The following is a 22,500-nucleotide window of genomic DNA, read 5'->3' as shown; positions in this document are numbered from 1 at the left end:
AGTTACAGGTACAGTGGAGAAGAAAGTGGAAAAAATGGGAGACATTGTATATCAGTATGGGGGGGGGGGGGGGGGGGGGGGTATCCGGGAGGCAACAGGAGATCAAGTCCCTCGTTCAGCAAAGGAGCCAACTTCAGGAGCAGTGGAAAACAGGCTCTGAGAGGGAGAAAGATTTCAATGCGCTTCGAGTTGGCATTAAACTCAGACTGGCAACCCTCCGTAAAGCAGAGAACTTGCGAAGACGTAGAAGTAAAAAAGAACAAACAGGAACTCAGTGACTTTAATGATCCCTTCAGATTCTCTTCATAAGGGAGGAACTCTGAAAGTAACAAAGAAAGATCTGGAGGATCGCTTGAAGACGATACACTCTGACCCAAGACGGCACGAACAAATGTCAGTTCCACCAGATATCCCACCAATCAATTCTCCAGCTCGGAGAGAGGTGCAAAGTGCAGTCCATCACGCAAGATGGGCATCAGCCCCAGGGCCAAATGGAGTCCCATACAAGGTGTACAAGAACACACCGGATGTCCTGAGGTTTCTCTGGAGGCTCATGAGGATAGTGTGGAAGGAGAAGATTAAACCCAAAGTGTGGAGTAGGGCAGGAGGGGCTCCGATCCCGAAGGATAAGGTCTCAGCGAAGATCAGCCAGTTTTTACCAATATCCCTGCTAAATGTTGAGGGTAAAGTCTTTTTCACAATCATTACCAAGAGATGGTCTGAATACCTGCAAAGAAACAGCTACATCGATACAGCAGTACAGAAGCAGGTACATCAGGGCTTTCTGGGTGCTTACAACATTCCAGTATGATACGGCACCAGATCCAGAAGGCAAAGGTGGAGAAAAAGGACCTCCATGTTGGGTCAGTCCCCCATAATCTCCTTTGGGCTGCTTTCAACTTCTTTTATATTCCGGACACCATTTGGTGAAATCATATTTCCAAGATCTGCAGTTTTGCTTTATGCCTCTGAGGTTACCACCTCGTGGCAAGCTTTGGAATTTGGCATTATAGCAAGAGGCACTATCTCACCCCTGGCTTTTACCATGGCCATCATTCGAGCCTCAAGGTGGGAGGAGAGCGACTTAATTCGGACTTCCCTCAGAGCCTACAGTATATGATGACATTACCACTTTGACCAACATGGTGCCATGTACTAGAAGACTACTCAGGAAACTAGAGGAGAATATCAGCTGGGCCCGAATGAAGATAAAAGCTTCCACATCACGTCTGTTGTCAAGGGAGTACTTAGTGACATCAAGTACTGCATTGGAAATGAGCTGTGACTGGAAGATGCTGGTGGTGGTCGGCCACTCCCTCAGGCCTCATATAGTTCTCCAGTCGCCCTCTGTGAAGAGGCTTATGAGCGTAGATCCCTAAGATATGCTGAGCTGGCTGCTGAAATACAACTTCGTGGGTGGAGCACTGAATCCGCCGAGTGGAAGTAGGATGCAGTGGATTCCTGGCATCATATACTACTAACTTGCTAAGAGACGTGGGAGTCAAAGGCCAGAGCTTGTGCCGACCATTAAAACTGTATCGGAGGCAGCGGAGAGAAGCAGTCAGAGACTCTGGATGGGGGGGGGATTAATAATTAATTTTTACTTTGTTTATATAGTTTTTCTTTTTTACTCAACAAACATAAGGATACTGATAAACACAAGGCACATGCATTTTTACTTGTTGCGTACTCAATCCATGGCAAATTTTTGTGAAGGAAGACAAGCATGTGAAGTTTATCTGGTTTCAAACTGAAGCGAAACACTGTCTGAAGGTTTCCTCTTAAACCTATATATTGTTGCACCGGCGCCTATATAAAGTCATGCAGAGAGCAGATTTGAATTAAAAAAATCAAGTGCAAATACAAATACAAAAATAAGATGAGTAAAGAAAACGGGGTTCTTAATTTTAATAATCACCCTTCATTAAATATATGAACACAGAAACCCCCTGTTAATAGGTTAATGTCACGTTTCCCATTCCATGACTAGTAAAATAATAGCCGCGTCGCGTCTATGACAACTCGAGGTATCGCACACCGGACGCGCACTTTCTCAGTTTATATACTGTACAATTAAATACAATAGCTGCTGAGTCTGTGATCTGAACACTTTACCTCAGAGCGTCCGTTAACTGAATGAATTGAGAATATCACTTGAAAATCCGATAACATCAGCAATTTTCATTCAAGCAGCTGATTTCTGTAAATAAATGTCAAATTAAATGTATATTGCAGCACAGGGTAAAATCATTTACGATGATTTGAAGACAAATATAATGTAAATTTAATATAAAACTATGTAAATGGCGCTCTGTGTCGTGGCAGGATTTTGAACCATGTCCTGAGCCGTTGCTGGGCGCCGCCGGTGTGTGTGGGCACTCAAACAGAATGTGTTTGAATGCGTGGCGCTGCGCTTCTCGTCCGGTGTGCGACCACCTTTAAGGTGCTGTTTTCTTTGAAGCCGAAGAACTCTGTTCTTAATACTGGCGAGCTTACTTTTTCGGGTGTGGACAGAGTGTTTCACTCTAGCTGCGCGGGCGCGGAAGAGCGCTGCTTCGTCTTCTTATTTGATAGGTGTCCGCGGGTGCAATACAGCCACCTGAGAGGTCAACCAGGTACTGGCGCTGGAGTATTTACATGTCATGTTATCATAAGAGTCCTATTCATTTTAAACATTGTGGTTATCGCCAATACCGGTATATTGGCACACTCTAAATTAACACGATGTTGATATTTCATGCTTTGAATATCACGATTATCGTCAACACCGGTATATTGCGACACCCCTACTCTGGATAAAGAGGCAAGACTCTGACTGGGTCCAGAATAGCAAGGGGGGGAAATGTAGCTGAGGGGGTGTTCCTGGGACACCAGGTGTCAGCGCTGAGCCCTCTGGAGACATCGTGGGCTCATCAACGAAACATCAGCGGAAGAGGGTGCCCACCTGATGACCCCGATGACGGATCTACCCTCCCATATGTGAAGTCTCCCATAACTCCAATCCTATCCTGCAACCTTAAAGGTCCTGCAAATGTCAAGATCAAGGATGCAACTGGTGCAGAAAGGATGATCTCGTCCTGTGTTTAAAAACTGAATCGAATTATGTCAATGCTTCATGAGACTGTAGTGTTCCGGTGGAGAAATATAAGATTGGAGGAAAAAATGTAACTTAATATCTTCATTAGTTTTGCTTCTCCAGTAAATGTATCTTGATTTAAGAATGTTTAGATAGTTGTGCTGGAAAACAAGACGGAAATACTCAGGAAGAAGATCATTTTTCACAGTGTATATATAGGTTGTGTATATAGGTATATACATGGTTTACATACTGTATATTTTTAGCATATCTTTCAACGGCAGATACAGTATCAGAAGTCAGCATGTGTTTGTTCTCGCATCCCAATGTCCATCCTAATTAGTGTGTGAGATTAAAATAATCTCCCAAAGCATAGTATGTTGAAATGAGTGTCAAAAGTCGCCGGATGATCTACTATTTCCAGTAGATGTTTGAAGTGAAAGACCCCCGACTGCAGATCAACGTGCTTCTGCATCTCTCTCTGATACGGGAGGAAATGAAGTGAAATGTGGAGGATTTTAACTGTGACAAGATGATTGACAGGTCAGTCTACAGTGTCAGGATGTGACAGAGAGCAACCATTAAAGACGCTATTGTATGACGTGATAGTTTGACCCAAAGCTTGTCTACTCTTTTGCTACACACTCAAAAGTATCTACTTTTTCTTCACAAAATGTGTACATACTTTTAGGGCGTAGTATAAGAAGGTGAATTGGGACACAGCATGTGTTTCTTACGCTTCTCCCTTGTTCTTCTCTTTGATCCAGTGGTGCAGTGTGTTGCTGTTGAACTGCAGCGCTCCCTTCAGGCCTCCTTTACACTGAATCTGCATGATGGTGTGAGAGTTCTTCACCACCTCGATGAGGCCGACACAGTCACCGATGGACAGACAGCCATACGGCAGCATTCTACACACACACACACACACACACACACACGAGTTACTCAGCTGTCTGCATGCTGCTGTGATTGGTGGATGTGTGAGTAGTGGGCTGTGATTGGTGGATGTGTGTGAGTAGTGGGCTGTGATTGGTGGATGTGTGTGAGTAGTGGGCTGTGATTGGTGGATGTGTGTGAGCAGTGTGTGAGACTCACCGCAGGTCCAGCCCCTGATTCTGCCAGATATTCTCCATGATTTTAATAATCTGCAGCGTCAGCATGTCTTGCCGTAGATCTGCATCACACACACAGCGTATTATAACTCAGATGTGGTGCTGTAATAGAGTTACAGCTCAAACACACAGCTCACCGTCTCCGTTCTTAAAGATGATCTCATTGTTGGTGAAGAGCAGCTCACTCATGATATCTGGATTCTCCCAGTTTAACCACAGCGGCCGCTTGGCAGAAGACATGATACGACACTCCTCCAACCTGAGACACACAGACGCCACTTTTAAGTGTGTGTGTGTGTGTGTGTGTGTGTGTGTGTGTGTGAGTGGCAGGGTACCCCCAGGATCCTCCAACTTAAATTCAAGGCTTTTTAAGACCTTTTTAATACCATTTCAAATGAAATTCAATGCCAACTTCGTACCAATTCCGACAGAAGTATGAGGGGAAAATGTCAAATCTGTATACATTTTAAACCCTAAAAAATAATTATGTACAAGTAGACTATTTGAATTAAATAAAACATTTTATTTAAATTATCAGTCATATTTAATACATACGCAGCAGCGTTGTAGCGTGCACGTGTGTAGGCCAATGTTAATTTTGGCAGCCATTTTTGATTTAGTCTTACTCTTCATCTTCAGACGAAAATGCTTATTGGTCTTAGTCACATTTGAGTCATTCTGCCTTTCATAGTTTTAGTTGACGAAATGTGTTTGCATTTTTGGTCAACTTTTAGTCATTACTTTTAGTCAAACTGCAGTTACTTTAATTACTATTTTATATGTAGTCTTTAGACAGAAAATGTCATAATTATTCTCTCTAGGCCAATTCGATTAAGCTCATGAGAAATTAAAATTAAGCTAACAGGCTGTATTGACATTGCACTCTTTAGCAGTAGCACTTGTGCAATTCTACATATCCCTTTTCCTTAGTTCTCCCATTTTTTAGAGTGCCGTACCCCCTCTCTTCCACGACTGCAGTCACATCTTTCCATTAAGGGACAATATTTGCCCCATTTAATCGATTTTTCCATTTCATTTTTCACCTTTATAATACTTTTAAAAATAAATAATGCTTTAAATAAAACAATGTTCAATAAATATTCAATGTTAAAAAAACGTTCAATATTAATAAAAATATGATATTAAAATCGCCAGTAGGTGGCGGTAACTCATTGTCTTTGTCAAAGCCACAGATTTTGTTGCAAAATAGAGCAATAAGCCTGTTTAAAATTTAGTACATCACTTAATGTTACCCTTTTTTTTTACTTTTTTTTTTTTACTGTTGTATAAAATCAATGTCACATTTGAAATCGTGTGGATAGTTGGGAAACATTGCATTCTTGCTCGCATAATGATCAACATTAAAAACACTGCTGTATATCAGCCTGCATTTTGATCGCAGATTTAGTCGCACAAACAGCGCAAGCGGCTCGTGACAGATATTCTCAAATGAAGATCGCTGAACTCCAGCTTGTTTGTGTTTTCAGATCATCCGCGCTTCTTCAACAATGTAGAGAGAGCGCGCATGGATGGTTGTGGCCAGATACTACTGAAAAGACCGGGTAGAAAACATGCTCTTTTAACAGAAAAGCTCTGATTAGTAACCATCGTAACGGGTGCGCGCGCTTTCGCGCGTTCTTCTATGACGTGAAGTGCGAGGTGCACTCAACGTTACGCGACAAATTTTTAATTAGTCTACATTAGTAACAGCTAATTTTGTTACGGTATGAATTTAATCATAGAAAAGGCAAAAAAAAATTAAGACCTTTGTAACGAAATTCAAGACTTTGTATACCAAATTCAAGGCTTTTAAGGCCTTAATTTGAGATTATCAAATTTAAGACTTTTTCAATGCTTTTAAGACCCCGCGGGTACCCTGGAGTGGGTGTGAGTGTGTTTGTTTGTTTGTGTGTGTGTGTGTGTGTGTGTGTGTTTGCGTGAGTGAGTGTTTGTATGAGTGTGTGTGTGTGTGTGTGTGTACCTGAGATTCCCCAGCTGGTGAACAGGGTTCAGAGGAGAAACAAACCCCTGCAGCGCCTCCATGTAATCTGGACGGGACATGTGCTCCACCAGGAACTTCATCTGTGTCTGCAACAACCAATCAGAGTGCAGCATGAGCTTAATGAACCTATCAAACGCAGTACTTAACAACTTGAGGGTGAGTAAATGATGACAGAATTTTCATTTTTTAAGTGAACTAATCCTTTAACGTTTGGTGATTCGTGACAGATTCTCTGCTAGTGCCTGTGAACGCTGAAACTGCCCAATAATAAGCACCTTCTGCGTCTCGTCTTTCTTCTCCTGCTTGAGTGTGTCTGTGAGGTTCACCAGTTTGTCCATGGCCTCCACCTGTCTGTTCAGGTGTTTCAGGTACATGCCACAAGCTCGACAGAAGGCCTCCAGCAGCAGCCCGAAGCGCCGCGACACCGTCTTGTTGTGCATCTCGGACCTGTACCAGAGTTACAAAACATGTCCATTACACACCAGAGAAATCTGATTATTGTAACTTTATTGCAAAAAAAAATATTATGTATATTGTAATGTATTTGTACGTCATGGTCGATGTTGTAGTGAATATCATTTATACATGAATCTGGTTTTAATGAAAAAGTTGCATTGCAGAGTTTTTTACATCACAGTTATGAGAGTTTGGAGGCTAAACGTGTGAGTGCCATGAAAATAAAGTCTGATTCAAGTGCGTTTTTTTCTGAATTTGGGCCGATTGTGACCTGGATGTGTTTTCATGAGGTTCGTAGAGATTGACGCCTGAACTCACTTCAGATGCCAGAAGAAGAAATGTCCAATCCTCTGATTGGTCAACGCTTTCTTGATTAAGAACCGCGCTAATGGATTATCCAGATACATCTCATATTTCAGTACCTGAAACACACACACATGTCAGGAGTAAAGGTAGACATGAAACCTCTGAAACACACACACACTCACACACACACCTGCACGAGCTGCAGCAGGTACTGACTCAGCTTGTCGTCGGTGAGTCCCTGGACGAGGCAGCGTAAGGCGAACTCTCGCACCATCGGATCAGGGAAGTTGCAGTCCAGCAGCTCCAGCGCGGATTCAGGCTGCATGAGCGGCCAGTCCTTCAGTAGACAGTAGATCTGCACACACACAGATACATGAGAAACCGCCGGACGGAGAGAGGTGTGTGTGAATCCTCTTCTCTGCCGTACCTGCGACACCTCGTCCCGCGAGTTCCACTTGACAGACAGCAGGAGTTTGGGAAGACTTTCCGGAATATTCACACAGTAATGGCTGAAAGGCAGACACATCATTCATATTGGTGTGAGGATCAGACACATGACTCATCTTCCCTTCAAGCATGGAGCTTTTTTGGCACTGAAGTCAAACGTTGATGTGAATTTAACAGCAGAGTTAAAGTATGTAGGGCGGGGCTTGATTTTGTCCGTGGGGAACTGATTGGATGGTTAGGGTCTTTCATCATCTGGTGTTGGAGATCCACCTATAGGAAGGGCATTCGCACCGGACCTCTGCGGAAGAACCAGTTGCACCAAGCCTGGCATGACAGACATAATCTTTCCTCAGTGAGCATATTCGCTTCTCGTGCAGAAAGCGGGGCAAGCTTGGTGGATCTCTCCACTCAATGTTTCAGAGAACTGGGTTTACGAACAGTAACCTATTGTTCTCTTTCATCATCTCGTGTTGGAGACACACTCACACTCAAAATGATGAATTACATTGTGCCAGGTGCAGATTCAAAACATGCTTAGGGACATAAATATGCTGGGCTAGGCAGCCCAGGCTTAAAGAGGGGTAGAGGGCCTAAGAGCACGAGGCTACGAAGAGCCTAAACCCAAGACAGAATGAGCTACCGGGGTCCTGGTGACATCGAGCCGGTAATATCTGACAAATGTATGGGGAGAGGCCCAGCTTGCAGCAGCACACATGTCCTGCAAGATATCCCTTAAATAGAGCCCAAGAGGCAGCCATACCCCTAGTGGAGTGTGCTCTGCACTCCCCTAGATTCATATGCCAAAGATTTAGCTTCCACAAGCCAATGAGAGAGGCGTTGCTTGGAAATGGTGTTCCCTGAGTGCAGGGGGGCCCAAGAGATGAAAAGCTGGTCGCTTTTTCTAAACGAGCTGGTCCTGTCAAAGTAAACCCGCAAGGCACATACAGGAACCTCTGATCCTCTGTGGAGGAGAAAGGAGGTGAGTAAAAAGCGGAAAGCTCAATCACCTCACACGTGAACGCCGGGAAGCATCTTGGCATAAAGGCCGGGTAGGGCCTGAGAAAAACCTTATCTCCACTGAGAGAGAATTTAGTGCACGAGGAATGAACAGAGAGTGCATGCAAATCACTGACACGTTTGGCTGACGCCAAGGCCAGGAGCAGATCTGTCTTGAAAGACAGAAGCTTAAGGGAAATATTTCCATGGGGCTTAACCTGCTGTTGAGACAATGCCTCCAGCACCATGGAGAGATCAACTCAGGAACTGCTCTTCTGGTGAAGAAAGCAGTGAGTGCCCTTAATAAATCTATGAATAAGGGGGTGTTGCCCCACCATAGCGCCGTCGAACCCCACATGACATGCAGCGATTTGATTTAATTTCGGGAGGAGTGAACACATCTAACCTTTCAATTAACTGCCGGAGCAAATAAGCAGCTGCTCGATCACCTCGCTCTGGCATCCCTCCACCTCCCCAACTCCACCAACATAATTTAGAAAAAAATGTGAATCCGCGAAAACACCGGTGGTGAGCACATGCATATCATGTGTTCAGTCTATAGGGGCCACCCTGGCCACCCTGTCTGGGTATGGGTGGTACATTTCCCCGTTGGTTTGGGATAGAAGATCTGTGAGTAATGGAGGGGCCACGGATGGGCATACAGCAGAGTGATGATCTCTGAGAGCTATCAAAATCATGGGCAAGCTCTGTTCCCTCACCCTGGCCAGAGTCGGCGTTATGAGGCAAAGGGGAGGAAATGCGTAGAGCAGCACGCCGAGGGGGGCATCCTCGTCCCGTAGCGAGAAGAACATAGGACAATGGGTGTTTTCGTGCAAGGCCTGGACGAACTTCCTCCACAGTAGACCCACTATCTGAGGATGGAGGCGCCAATCCCCATAAACCCGGGACATGGGTCACCCGTACCGACAGAAAGTGCCGCTTGCTCCATATTAACAGCCCGTGAGCAAGAGCATGAAGCTTGGATGAGAGCATCCCCACCTGGTGGTTGATATGTGCTACAGCTGGTGTGTTATCACAGCGCACCAGCATATGATACCCCTGCAAGTGAGGTAGAAAATTATTCAGAGCCTTCCACACAGTAAGGAGCTCTAAATAATTGATATGGGCTGAGTGATGTGTGAAGAACTTCCTCTTCTTGGGGAAAGGGGGGAAACTCAAACTTGTGTCCAATGGGCTGGTGGCCCGAAAACCTGGACCGAGAAGCCCCTGGACCTGGTAGGTCTCTTCCTCTTCATGTCTGAAGGGGTAGAGTTGGTGGGCTTTTTCTGAAACCCAGGGCTTAGACTGCTGGTTGGGCTGGTGGTTGGGCTGGTGGTTGGGCTGGTGGTTGGGCTGCTGGTTGGGCTGCTGGTTGGGCTGCTGATTGGGCTGCTGGTTGGGCTGGTGGTTGGGCTGCTGATTGGGCTGCTGATTGGGCTGCTGGTTGGGCTGGTGGGGGCCTTGGGTCTGGCTGCGTTCTGATACGGCCGTCCCATGGCAGGGACAGTAACCGCAACATTCTGACAATCACGCCTGGCAGAGGCTGATAGATATAGATATTTCCTTCTGTTGACTGTGGTGAAGTCAGCGAAAACAGTTGAGCTGCGCAGCAAGAGGCTGATTGAGGAACTGAGGAAAGATAGCGTGTGCAGGTGTTTTATACACTCGGTAAGGGGCGGGTCCCTTACCTGGCATTGGACACGCGCTTCTGTCTGTCATGTCTGTCTAATGTTTCTGAAAGAGTCTCTTCTGCTCACCAAGGCTGCATTTATTTGATCAAAAATACAGTAACAACAGTGACATATTATTAGAATGTAAAACATGGGTGGATCTTGAACACGAGATGATGAAAGAAAACCACAACCATCCAACCATCCAATCAATTCCCCACAAACACAATCAAGCCCCGCCCTACATTTGTTCCTGTTCCAGAAGCGTTTCACTTGGATAAACAGCACAATAGAGGAAGAAAAGATCAGCGCAACTTCCCTTTCATTAAGACTTTAAATTTGTCTCATGGGTTTGATTCCCAGTGAAGGCACGACCTGATAAAGTATAATCCTTGAATGCAATGCGAGTGGCTTTGGATAAAAGTTTCAACCAAACGCATACATGTAAAATGTTACCGTAACATGTAACGTGTGTGTGTGTGTGCGTTTACCGATGTCTCCACAGGAAGTCCTTCTCTTGTTCTGAGAGCTCATACAGCGGGTCTCGACTGCACAGCGTTCGCAGCTGCTCCGCGTCTGCCTGCGATATAGTGCTATCACACGCCAGGCGACTGCTCTGATGGGCCAGAGAGATTCAGCATGAGTTCTGTGTGTGTGTGTGTGTGTGTGTGTGTGTGTAAGTGTGTGTATGTGTGTGTGAGTGTGTGTACCAGCCCCAGACAGTAGCTGTAGCCCAGCTCACGAGAGATGCTCCAGTTGGCGTGTTCCTCGATCTGCTGCTCATCAGGAAACACCACCGTCTGGTTAAACCAGGGGAACTCCAGCTCCACACACGGCGTTTCCTGCACACAAATCACGCCAGTTACAATGTGAATATAGTTGCTGAGATAAGGCAAGGCAAGGCACGTTTATTTATAAAACACATTTCATAGTACACTATGGCAATTCAAAGTGCTTTACAGAAAGGAATTAAAATAATCACACAAAAAAGCAAGGAAAATTAAAACAGTTCTAAAAGAAATTAAAAGAGTAAAAAGATGATACAGTACATAGATAAACTTCTCATCAGGCAAATAACCGGTGTATCATATTTTTCATGACTCCCAGTTTTACAGATTTTCCCATGGTGATTAAACTGTGTCTGTGGTGTTATTTCGCCACCTAAGAAATCTACTGGCGTCTCCAATAGACCCGATTTCCCCCTAAAATCGTACAGGAGGAGGTCTAGGACTGACTCACGGGGTAACCTCGGGTTCACTGCCCCATCAGTCCGCACCCCAAAAACCCATTTGTTCGGAAGCTCTAGGAATGGAATCAATCCAGTCTGCACCCCACAGAACCTCAAGTTTAATCACGTCAAACTCACTACACCAACACAGACCCAGGCCATCAGCACTTCATCTCACTTACACTATTCTCAGTGCCATTTGAGTTCAGTTTAGAATTAAAAGGAGGATGCAGAAATAAAATACAGTGCATACAGTCGGACGAACAGCGGCACAGTGCTCATTCAGTAAATGCACAGCTAAACAGAAGTGTTTTGAGTCTGGATTTGAATGTGACTGTAGGAGCACATCTGATCTCCTCTGGAAGCTGTTCCAGCATAATAGCTAAAAGCGGACTCGCCATGCTTAGAGTGAATCCTTGGTATTTCTAGCTGATATGATCCTAATGATCTGAGTGATCTGTTGGGTTTATATTCAGTGAGCATATCTGCAATATATTGAGGTCCTAGGCCATTGAATGATATATATACCAGTAATAATACTTTAAAATCAATCCTAAATCTAACTGGGAGCCAGTGTAAAGACCTGAAGACTGGTGTGATGTGTTCATATGTTCTGGTTCTGCTCAGCGTTCTGTGTGAGCTGCAACTGTGTTATGGTCTCTTTGGGAAAGTCCATTACAGTAATCCACCCTGCTGGTGATGAAAGCATGCACAAGTTTCTCTAAGTCTTGTCGGGAAATAAAGCATCTAATTCTTGCAATATTTTTCAGATGATAGTATGCTGATTTAGTTATTGCTTTGACATGACTACTGAAACTAAGGTCTGACTCTAGTGTCACACCAAGATTCCTGACTTGATGTTTAGTTGTTTGACCCCTAGAGTGAAGGTATGCGTTCACCTTGAGAACTTCATCTTTGTTTCCAAAAGCAATGACTTTTGACCAATGAGTTTTGTCTTTGTTTAACTGAAGAAAGTTTTGACACATCCAACTGTTTACTTCATCAGTGCATTGGCACAGGGAGTCAATGGGGCTGTAATCGTTAGGTGATAGGGCTAAGTAGAGCTGTGTGTCGTCTGCATAGCTGTGGTAAGAGATTTGGTTCTTTCTCATTATTTGGCTCATTGGGAGCATATACAGGTTGAACAGGAGTGGCGCAAGAATTGAGCCTTGAGGAACACCGCATGTCATGGATGTCCACTCAGACTTATGGTCTCCTATACTCACATAATAACCTCTCCCATCTAAGTATGACCTGAACCATTTTAGGACTATCCCAGAAATCCCCACCCAGTTTTCCAGCCTATCAAGAAGTATGTTATGATCGACAGTGTCAAATGCAGCACTGAGGTCGAGTAGTACAGTTAGTTCATGCATTCATGACCTCGAGACTAGATTACTGTAATGCTTTATTAGCTGGTTGTCCTGCATCCTCAATAAACAAGCTACAGTTAGTCCAAAATGCCGCCGCTAGAGTTCTTACTAGATCAAGAAAATACGATCATATAACACCAATTCTGTCGTCTCTACATTGGTTACCTATAAAGTTCCGTATCAATTACAAAGTATTGCTACTGACCTATAAAGCCCTAAATGGTTTAGCTCCCGTGTATTTAACGGAACTTCTATCGCCCTACAATCCATCGCGCTCTTTAAGATCACTAAATTCAAGGCTTCTGGTCATTCCTAGGATATCTAAGTCCACTAAAGGAGGGAGGGCGTTTTCACATTTAGCTCCTAAACTGTGGAATGGCCTTCCTGATATTGTTCGAGGCTCAGACTCGCTGTCCCAGTTTAAAACTAGATTAAAGACGCATCTCTTCAGCCAGGCATTCACATAATACTTACATTTTATACTACAGTTGAATCAGATTGAATGCATTAATATTGCGAACAGCAGCTACGCAAATTATTTCCCATATGCTTTTCTGTTGTTATCTCGGGACGCTAGTCCCGAGGTAAATACAGATCGTCAGCTCCAGTTTGTATCCAGCCTCTCATGGAAACTACAGATTCTCCAACACCCGTGCAGAGACGACTGGGCGCCTATGAAGAGACGACTCGACGCGGGCGATGTTTATGCCCTAAATCAATACATGATTAACTAACTGTATTTCTCTATGTACATTTCTGAAATGCACTTTCTGTAAAGCTGCTTTGAAACAATATGTATTGTGAAAAGCGCTATACAAATAAATTTGAATTGAATTGAATTGAATTGAGTAGTACCAGAATTGTTTCGCCTGTATCAGTATTTAACCGAATATTGGTTATTATCATTATGAGCGCTGTCTCTGTGCTGTGATTTGGTCGGAAACCAGATTTTCCGGATCAGCATATTAGAATGATTTGTGAAGGATCATGTGACACTGAAGACTGGAGTAATGATGCTGAAAATTCAGCTTTGATCACAGGAATAAATTACACTTTACTATATATTCTCCTCACTGAGTTTGAGTCGGATCCTGGTCCAGTGGTAGATCATTTTATTCAATTGTGTGATGCTTCATTTTTAAAGCTACACTGTGTAACTTTTTAAGTTGATTCTTAGCAAAAACACTTTGTTCTATCAAAAGTATATGTGCTCATTCATGTGTATTTACTTCCACCAACTAATAAAGTATTCTTGTAAGCGTAAAATCTGCCATTTATAATACATACGAGCGAATCTCTCGAATGGCGCAAGCCATGTTGCGCCTCCATCTTGAAAATACATTCGCCAAAGAGGGACATACCTGGAAATTCAAGCTTCGCCTTTCGCGTTTTACACTCCGTGACACCTTGACGAATGCGAGGGGGAGATTACTCACGACTGCCGGCAGATTTGAAAGATTGCTGATGGAGGATCACGCCTATTCTCGAGGACATGTAGCAGAGTCGCCAAGGAAGCGAAAGAGAGGATTAAAACGTCAACGCGACAGGCAAATCAGCAAGACCAAAGTCAATATTGGAGTAACTTTTCCCAGATGGAAAGAGCTCATGAGGAGCAAAGATGTTAAAACGGACGCCGAAGTCTTCTGCTTTCCTCTCGACAGGTAATTCAGCCTATTTGTGTAAATTCAAAGTTTTATAGTTGCTTGTCTAACCATAGCATGGTTGTGCGTAACGCCAGAACGACCTTTAGTATAACTTGCGTTACTTTTCCTCGCGTCAATGGTGAAAAGTATTGTTTACCTTGTCCTTGTAACATAAATCTGTGCTGCGACGGATCACAGGTGATGAATAGTTTTAAAGGCGCAATTTTTGCGAACCGGAAGCCATGCTAATCTTGGAATAATACGGCCACCGTGGGAGTTAAAACGCCCTCGGAATTGAAAGGAAAATAAACTAATATTCACTGGGTAGTCATATACAATTTCACCACTAGATGGGGGAAAATATCACACAGTGTAGCTTTAAATATGAATTATTCGAAAACGAGATGTCCATTGATTTCCGTAAGAAGAGCTCTGTACCTGTGTTGCCTTCTGTCACAACGGGACATCAGGTAGAAGTGGTCAAACAGTCGCATCTTTAGTGATCTTTAGTGAGGTGGGTTAGAGGTTTTTGCATCGGAACTCTTCATATATAAGTATATGTGAAATTGGTTGTTTGTCACGTGTGTTAATTCATTATACTTTCTAAAGGTGCAACAATGTCTAGATGAGTCTTATAATGCATTTCTTGAGACTTTACAGCTACTACAGTAAATTGATGGAGTGCAGTGAGGATGATCTGATTCAGAGCTCTTCTGATGGCCATATTCCTCACACACCTTGTTTGAGTTTGTTCCTGACACTCCAATAGGGTTGAGCAGATCCTCCAGTCCGTGAGGAACCGGCCACAGACCCAGAGCCACTTTACCACCGACCAGCGTGTCTTTATAGTCGAAGAGATTGATGTTTCCCCAGGCCAGTGGACAGTGTTCCTGCACACACACACACACACACACTGTGAGATCTCAGTGAGTCACTCCTGCTGATTGACAGGTAAGGAAAGGTAAAGCACCTCTTTGGCCCCCTTGCGGCCCTTGACGGAGCAGATGGACAGACAGAGACGAGCAGAACGAGGAACATCTGTCAGGAAGATGTCATACGACAACCACTCGTTCCACCTGTGTGTGAGAGATCGTTAATGTGTGTCACTCTGTGTGTGTGTGTGTGTGTGTGTGTGAGTGAGTGTTACCTTGGGTTGGAGCAGGGTACTCTCTGTGTATTGACGTTGTCACACAGAGGTTCTCCTCCATGGTATATTCCTGTTCTCACATAGATCTGACACACACACACACACACACACACACACAGCGGTTGAGTAGAACACACGTCACAGCGAGTGATGAGCATTAATGATTGTCTCTCTCTCTCACCTTGTCGATGTCTCTGATGTTGACGTTGACGTACGTGGCACACAGCAGCCGGACCCGGAGGTGTGTGCTGAAGGCCCAGAGCGAGCGCGGGGCCCCGGGGTCTCCTCCGGCGGGGCAGGGGCTGGGCTGAGGCGTGCGCCGGCTGTAGGACGGGGCCAGGAACCCGCTGGAGGGAAGCTGACTGTACAGACTGTCCTTACTGACCAGCATCAGGTGCGGCAGCCGGGCCAGCGTGATGCAGCTGCGGATGTACTGAACACACACACACTCATGCTTTACATTTACACGGCTTCTCATTATCCGCCTCAGTTGAGTGTATAGGTTTATTATCTGCCTTTTAGGATTTTCTTCTTGTGCAATATCCCAAACTTCACATAAGAACAGGTATATGGAAGCACAGCTACTGTAGAGAGCGACACACACACACACCTTGTACTGGCTGAGCGGGTATTTCTCCAGGAAGTACTCGTCGCAGCCGCACACTTTGAGGATGTACTGGCCCTGGTACTCCTGCACACACAGACGCAGCTGCTGCGCGGACAGATGCATGCTACGCGTCTTCTTGCGGATGGCCTCCGCGATCAGCTGCTCCGGCAGCGAGTCGTGCGCGATCTTCAGCGTGTACTTCTGCTTCGAGTTCGACGGAGACACGATCACCCAGATGGTTACGATGAGACGGCCTGCAGAGAGACGAGCGTGAGCTGGAGCTAGAGAGAGAGAAAGAGAGAGGGAGAGAGAGGGAGGAACAAACACACACACCTTTGTCCAGTTTGCTGCAGATGTGCTGTGGCAGGTCGGCCGAGGACTCAAGGTTTGGAGGATAGACGTACAGCGCCTGTGTGTGTGCGCCTCCTCCCTCGCGCTCCTCCACCGCCTCCCTACACACACTCAAGATGTTCCGCCGGAACTCCTGCACCTCCGGGTCCTTCAGCACCTCGAACTCACAGATGGGCATCCCGATGGCGAACCCTGCGCACAGAGGAGACACACTGACGGATCACTCTCACAATGCTCATGATAAACAGAAGGAGATCCACAGGACGCTGGCATAGCTGGTATAGTTGGCCTGAACTGACACTGGTATAGCTGGTATAGTTGGCCTGAACTGACACTGGTATAGCTGGTATAGTTGGCCTGAACTGACGCTGGTATAGCTGGTACAGTTGGCCTGAACTGACGCTGGTATACTGGTATAGCTGGCCTGAACTGACGCTGGTATAGCTGGTACAGTTGGCCTGAACTGACGCTGGTATAGCTGGTACAGTTGGCCTGAACTGACACTGGTATAGCTGGTACAGTTGGCCTGAACTGACACTGGTATAGCTGGTATAGTTGGCCTGAACTGACACTGGTATAGCTGGTATAGTTGGCCTGAACTGACGCTGGTATAGCTGGTATAGTTGGCCTGAACTGACGCTGGTATAGCTGGTACAGTTGGCCTGAACTGACGCTGGTATACTGGTATAGCTGGCCTGAACTGACACTGGTATACTGGTATAGCTGGCCTGAACTGACGCTGGTATAGCTGGTATAGCTGGCCTGAACTGACACTGGTATAGCTGGTATAGCTGGTACAGTTGGCCTGAACTGACACTGGTATAGCTGGTATAGCTGGCCTGAACTGACGCTGGTATAGCTGGTACAGTTGGCCTGAACTGACGCTGGTATACTGGTATAGCTGGCCTGAACTGACACTGGTATACTGGTATAGCTGGCCTGAACTGACGCTGGTATACTGGTATAGCTGGCCTGAACTGACACTGGTATACTGGTATAGCTGGCCTGAACTGATGCTGGTATAGCTGGTACAGTTGGCCTGAACTGACGCTGGTATAGCTGGTACAGTTGGCCTGAACTGACGCTGGTATACTGGTATAGCTGGCCTGAACTGACACTGGTATACTGGTATAGCTGGCCTGAACTGACGCTGGTATAGCTGGTACAGTTGGCCTGAACTGACACTGGTATACTGGTACAGTTGGCCTGAACTGACACTGGTATACTGGTATAGCTGGCCTGAACTGACACTGGTATAGCTGGTATAGTTGGCCTGAACTGACACTGGTATACTGGTACAGTTGGCCTGAACTGACACTGGTATACTGGTATAGCTGGCCTGAACTGACACTGGTATAGCTGGTATAGTTGGCCTGAACTGACACTGGTATACTGGTATAGCTGGCCTGAACTGACACTGGTATACTGGTATAGCTGGCCTGAACTGACGCTGGTATAGCTGGTACAGTTGGCCTGAACTGACACTGGTATACTGGTACAGTTGGCCTGAACTGACACTGGTATACTGGTATAGCTGGCCTGAACTGACACTGGTATAGCTGGTATAGTTGGCCTGAACTGACGCTGGTATAGCTGGTACAGTTGGCCTGAACTGACGCTGGTATAGCTGGTACAGTTGGCCTGAACTGACGCTGGTATACTGGTATAGCTGGCCTGAACTGACACTGGTATACTGGTATAGCTGGCCTGAACTGACGCTGGTATAGCTGGTACAGTTGGCCTGAACTGACACTGGTATACTGGTACAGTTGGCCTGAACTGACACTGGTATACTGGTATAGCTGGCCTGAACTGACACTGGTATAGCTGGTATAGTTGGCCTGAACTGACACTGGTATACTGGTACAGTTGGCCTGAACTGACACTGGTATACTGGTATAGCTGGCCTGAACTGACACTGGTATAGCTGGTATAGTTGGCCTGAACTGACACTGGTATACTGGTATAGCTGGCCTGAACTGACACTGGTATACTGGTATAGCTGGCCTGAACTGACGCTGGTATAGCTGGTACAGTTGGCCTGAACTGACACTGGTATACTGGTACAGTTGGCCTGAACTGACACTGGTATACTGGTATAGCTGGCCTGAACTGACACTGGTATAGCTGGTATAGTTGGCCTGAACTGACACTGGTATACTGGTACAGTTGGCCTGAACTGACACTGGTATACTGGTACAGTTGGCCTGAACTGACACTGGTATACTGGTACAGTTGGCCTGAACTGACACTGGTATACTGGTATAGCTGGCCTGAACTGACACTGGTATAGCTGGTATAGTTGGCCTGAACTGACACTGGTATACTGGTACAGTTGGCCTGAACTGACACTGGTATACTGGTATAGCTGGCCAACTGACGCTGGTATACTGGTACAGTTGGCCTGAACTGACACTGGTATACTGGTATAGCTGGCCTGAACTGACACTGGTATAGCTGGTATAGTTGGCCTGAACTGACACTGGTATACTGGTACAGTTGGCCTGAACTGACACTGGTATAGCTGGTATAGTTGGCCTGAACTGACACTGGTATACTGGTATAGCTGGCCTGAACTGACGCTGGTATAGCTGGTATAGCTGGCCTGAACTGACACTGGTATAGCTGGTATAGCTGGTACAGTTGGCCTGAACTGACACTGGTATAGCTGGTATAGCTGGCCTGAACTGACGCTGGTATAGCTGGTACAGTTGGCCTGAACTGACGCTGGTATACTGGTATAGCTGGCCTGAACTGACACTGGTATACTGGTATAGCTGGCCTGAACTGACGCTGGTATACTGGTATAGCTGGCCTGAACTGACACTGGTATACTGGTATAGCTGGCCTGAACTGATGCTGGTATAGCTGGTACAGTTGGCCTGAACTGACGCTGGTATAGCTGGTACAGTTGGCCTGAACTGACGCTGGTATACTGGTATAGCTGGCCTGAACTGACACTGGTATACTGGTATAGCTGGCCTGAACTGACGCTGGTATAGCTGGTACAGTTGGCCTGAACTGACACTGGTATACTGGTACAGTTGGCCTGAACTGACACTGGTATACTGGTATAGCTGGCCTGAACTGACACTGGTATAGCTGGTATAGTTGGCCTGAACTGACACTGGTATACTGGTACAGTTGGCCTGAACTGACACTGGTATACTGGTATAGCTGGCCTGAACTGACACTGGTATAGCTGGTATAGTTGGCCTGAACTGACACTGGTATACTGGTATAGCTGGCCTGAACTGACACTGGTATACTGGTATAGCTGGCCAACTGACGCTGGTATACTGGTACAGTTGGCCTGAACTGACACTGGTATACTGGTATAGCTGGCCTGAACTGACGCTGGTATACTGGTATAGCTGGCCTGAACTGACGCTGGTATACTGGTATAGTTGGCCTGAACTGACACTGGTATACTGGTACAGTTGGCCTGAACTGACACTGGTATACTGGTATAGCTGGCCAACTGACGCTGGTATACTGGTACAGTTGGCCTGAACTGACACTGGTATACTGGTATAGCTGGCCTGAACTGACGCTGGTATACTGGTACAGTTGGCCTGAACTGACACTGGTATACTGGTATAGCTGGCCAACTGACGCTGGTATACTGGTACAGTTGGCCTGAACTGACACTGGTATACTGGTATAGCTGGCCTGAACTGACGCTGGTATACTGGTACAGTTGGCCGGAACTGACACTGGTATACTGGTATAGCTGGCCAACTGACGCTGGTATACTGGTATAGCTGGCCTGAACTGACGCTGGTATACTGGTATAGCTGGCCTGAACTGACACTGGTATACTGGTATAGCTGGCCTGAACTGACGCTGGTATAGCTGGTATAGTTGGCCTGAACTGACACTGGTATAGCTGGTACAGTTGGCCTGAACTGACACTGGTATACTGGTATAGCTGGCCTGAACTGACGCTGGTATACTGGTATAGCTGGCCTGAACTGACGCTGGTATAGCTGGTATAGTTGGCCTGAACTGACGCTGGTATACTGGTATAGTTGGCCAACTGACGCTGGTATATAGTTGGCCTGAACTGACACTGGTATAGCTGGTATAGTTGGCCTGAACTGACGCTGGTATAGCTGGTATAGTTGGCCTGAACTGACGCTGGTATACTGGTATAGTTGGCCAACTGACGCTGGTATATAGTTGGCCTGAACTGACACTGGTATAGCTGGTATAGCTGGCCTGAACTGACGCTGGTATAGCTGGTATAGTTGGCCTGAACTGACGCTGGTATACTGGTATAGTTGGCCAACTGACGCTGGTATATAGTTGGCCTGAACTGACACTGGTATAGCTGGTATAGTTGGCCTGAACTGACGCTGGTATAGCTGGTATAGTTGGCCTGAACTGACGCTGGTATACTGGTATAGTTGGCCAACTGACGCTGGTATATAGTTGGCCTGAACTGACACTGGTATACTGGTATAGTTGGCCTGAACTGACGCTGGTATACTGGTATAGTTGGCCAACTGACGCTGGTATATAGTTGGCCTGAACTGACGCTGGTATACTGGTATAGCTGGCCAACTGACGCTGGTATAGCTGGTATAGCTGGCCTGAACTGACGCTGGTATACTGGTATAGTTGGCCAACTGACGCTGGTATATAGTTGGCCTGAACTGACACTGGTATAGCTGGTATAGTTGGCCTGAACTGACGCTGGTATAGCTGGTATAGTTGGCCTGAACTGACACTGGTATACTGGTACAGTTGGCCTGAACTGACACTGGTATAGCTGGTATAGTTGGCCTGAACTGACGCTGGTATAGCTGGTATAGTTGGCCTGAACTGACGCTGGTATACTGGTATAGCTGGCCTGAACTGACACTGGTATACTGGTATAGCTGGCCTGAACTGACGCTGGTATAGCTGGTATAGTTGGTATAGTTGGCCTGAACTGACGCTGGTATAGCTGGTATAGCTGGCCAACTGACGCTGGTATAGCTGGTATAGCTGGCCTGAACTGACACTGGTATACTGGTATAGTTGGCCTGAACTGACGCTGGTATACTGGTATAGCTGGCCTGAACTGACACTGGTATACTGGTATAGTTGGCCTGAACTGACCGATCTCCCGGTTGAGGATCTTCTCCTCTCGGTTTCCCAGTGGCTCGATGACCTTCAGGATGGGGTGGAAGAGGCGAAGGTCACACAGGCGTCGGGTTTCATCATAGAACTCCTCCCTCTCCGCCTCCTGGGTCACACCCACAAAGATGTAGCAGGACTCCTCCTGTGGGCCAATCAGAGAGGAGCTGAGAGCAGTGTGTGTGTGTGTGTGTCTCTGTGTGTGTGGGTCTCTGTGTGTGTGTGTGTCTTTGTGTGTATGTCTCCGTGTGCGTGTGTGTGTGTGTGTGTGTGTGTGTGTGTCTGTGTGTGCGTGTGTGTGTGTGTGTGTGTCTCTGTGTGTGTCTGTGTGTGTGTGTGTGTGTCTCTGTGTGTGTGTGTGTGTGTGTGTGTGTGTGTGTCTCTGTGTGTGTGTGTGTGTGTGTGTGTGTGTGTGTGTGTGTGTGTGTGTGTGTCTCTGTGTGTGTGTGTGTGTGTGTCTCTGTGTGTGTGTGTGTGTGTGTGTGTGTGTGTGTGTGTGTGTGTGTGTGTCTCTGTGTGTGTGTGTGTGTGTGTGTGTGTGTGTCTGTGTGTGTGTGTGTGTGTGTGTGTGTGTGTGTGTGTGTGTGTGTGTGTGTGTGTGTGTGTCTCTGTTTGTGTGTGTGTGTGTGTGTGTGTGTGTGTGTCTCTGTGTGTGTGTGTGTGTGTGTGTGTCTCTGTGTGTGTGTGTGTGTGTGTGTGTGTGTGTGTGTGTGTGTGTGTGTGTGTGTGTGTGTGTGTGTGTGTGTGTGTGTGTGTGTGTGTGTGTGTGTGTGTGTACCTGCAGCAGGTGGTAGAGAGGGTATTTCCTGGCCTCGCTGAAGAGCTGCTGCTTTACGCTGGTCAGTGGAGCTTCTCTCAGACACTCCAGACTCACCAGGATCCCGTTGGGAAGACAACAGTCCACCAGGATACGAGGAGGCATCAGGTGAAGACCCCATAACTCTCCTGAGGAGGGCCGAGGA

At 46.3% G+C, this 22,500-nt stretch overlaps 1 protein-coding gene across 1 annotated transcript in view; it reads right to left on the bottom strand.

The window, feature by feature from the left end:
- The window catches only part of LOC311302491 (phosphatidylinositol 4,5-bisphosphate 3-kinase catalytic subunit alpha isoform), a 40,556-nt gene that overhangs the window by 6,796 nt on the left and 11,260 nt on the right, over window positions 1–22,500 (bottom strand). Inside the window, exons 2-19 of the mRNA XM_084428416.1 lie at window positions 22,317–22,500; window positions 21,521–21,683; window positions 16,397–16,606; window positions 16,067–16,317; window positions 15,638–15,889; window positions 15,457–15,542; window positions 15,280–15,385; window positions 15,047–15,199; window positions 10,776–10,907; window positions 10,557–10,681; window positions 7,380–7,461; window positions 7,143–7,307; window positions 6,965–7,068; window positions 6,466–6,637; window positions 6,170–6,276; window positions 4,326–4,447; window positions 4,172–4,250; window positions 3,814–3,984 (exon numbers count right to left, since the gene is read on the bottom strand). The exon at window positions 22,317–22,500 is cut by the window's right edge and continues 66 nt beyond it. Of these exons, the coding sequence (XP_084284542.1) occupies window positions 3,814–3,984; window positions 4,172–4,250; window positions 4,326–4,447; window positions 6,170–6,276; window positions 6,466–6,637; window positions 6,965–7,068; window positions 7,143–7,307; window positions 7,380–7,461; window positions 10,557–10,681; window positions 10,776–10,907; window positions 15,047–15,199; window positions 15,280–15,385; window positions 15,457–15,542; window positions 15,638–15,889; window positions 16,067–16,317; window positions 16,397–16,606; window positions 21,521–21,683; window positions 22,317–22,500 (2,664 nt within the window). The remainder of the gene's footprint in view (window positions 1–3,813; window positions 3,985–4,171; window positions 4,251–4,325; window positions 4,448–6,169; window positions 6,277–6,465; window positions 6,638–6,964; window positions 7,069–7,142; window positions 7,308–7,379; window positions 7,462–10,556; window positions 10,682–10,775; window positions 10,908–15,046; window positions 15,200–15,279; window positions 15,386–15,456; window positions 15,543–15,637; window positions 15,890–16,066; window positions 16,318–16,396; window positions 16,607–21,520; window positions 21,684–22,316) is intronic.

This window comes from Rutilus rutilus, assembly GCF_951802725.1.
Source record: "Rutilus rutilus genome assembly, chromosome: 13".
In the NCBI taxonomy this organism is placed as follows: Eukaryota; Metazoa; Chordata; class Actinopteri; order Cypriniformes; family Leuciscidae; genus Rutilus; species Rutilus rutilus.
The sequence above is the reverse complement of the archived record's forward strand: the minus strand, read 5'-3'. Positions and strand labels throughout refer to the sequence as shown.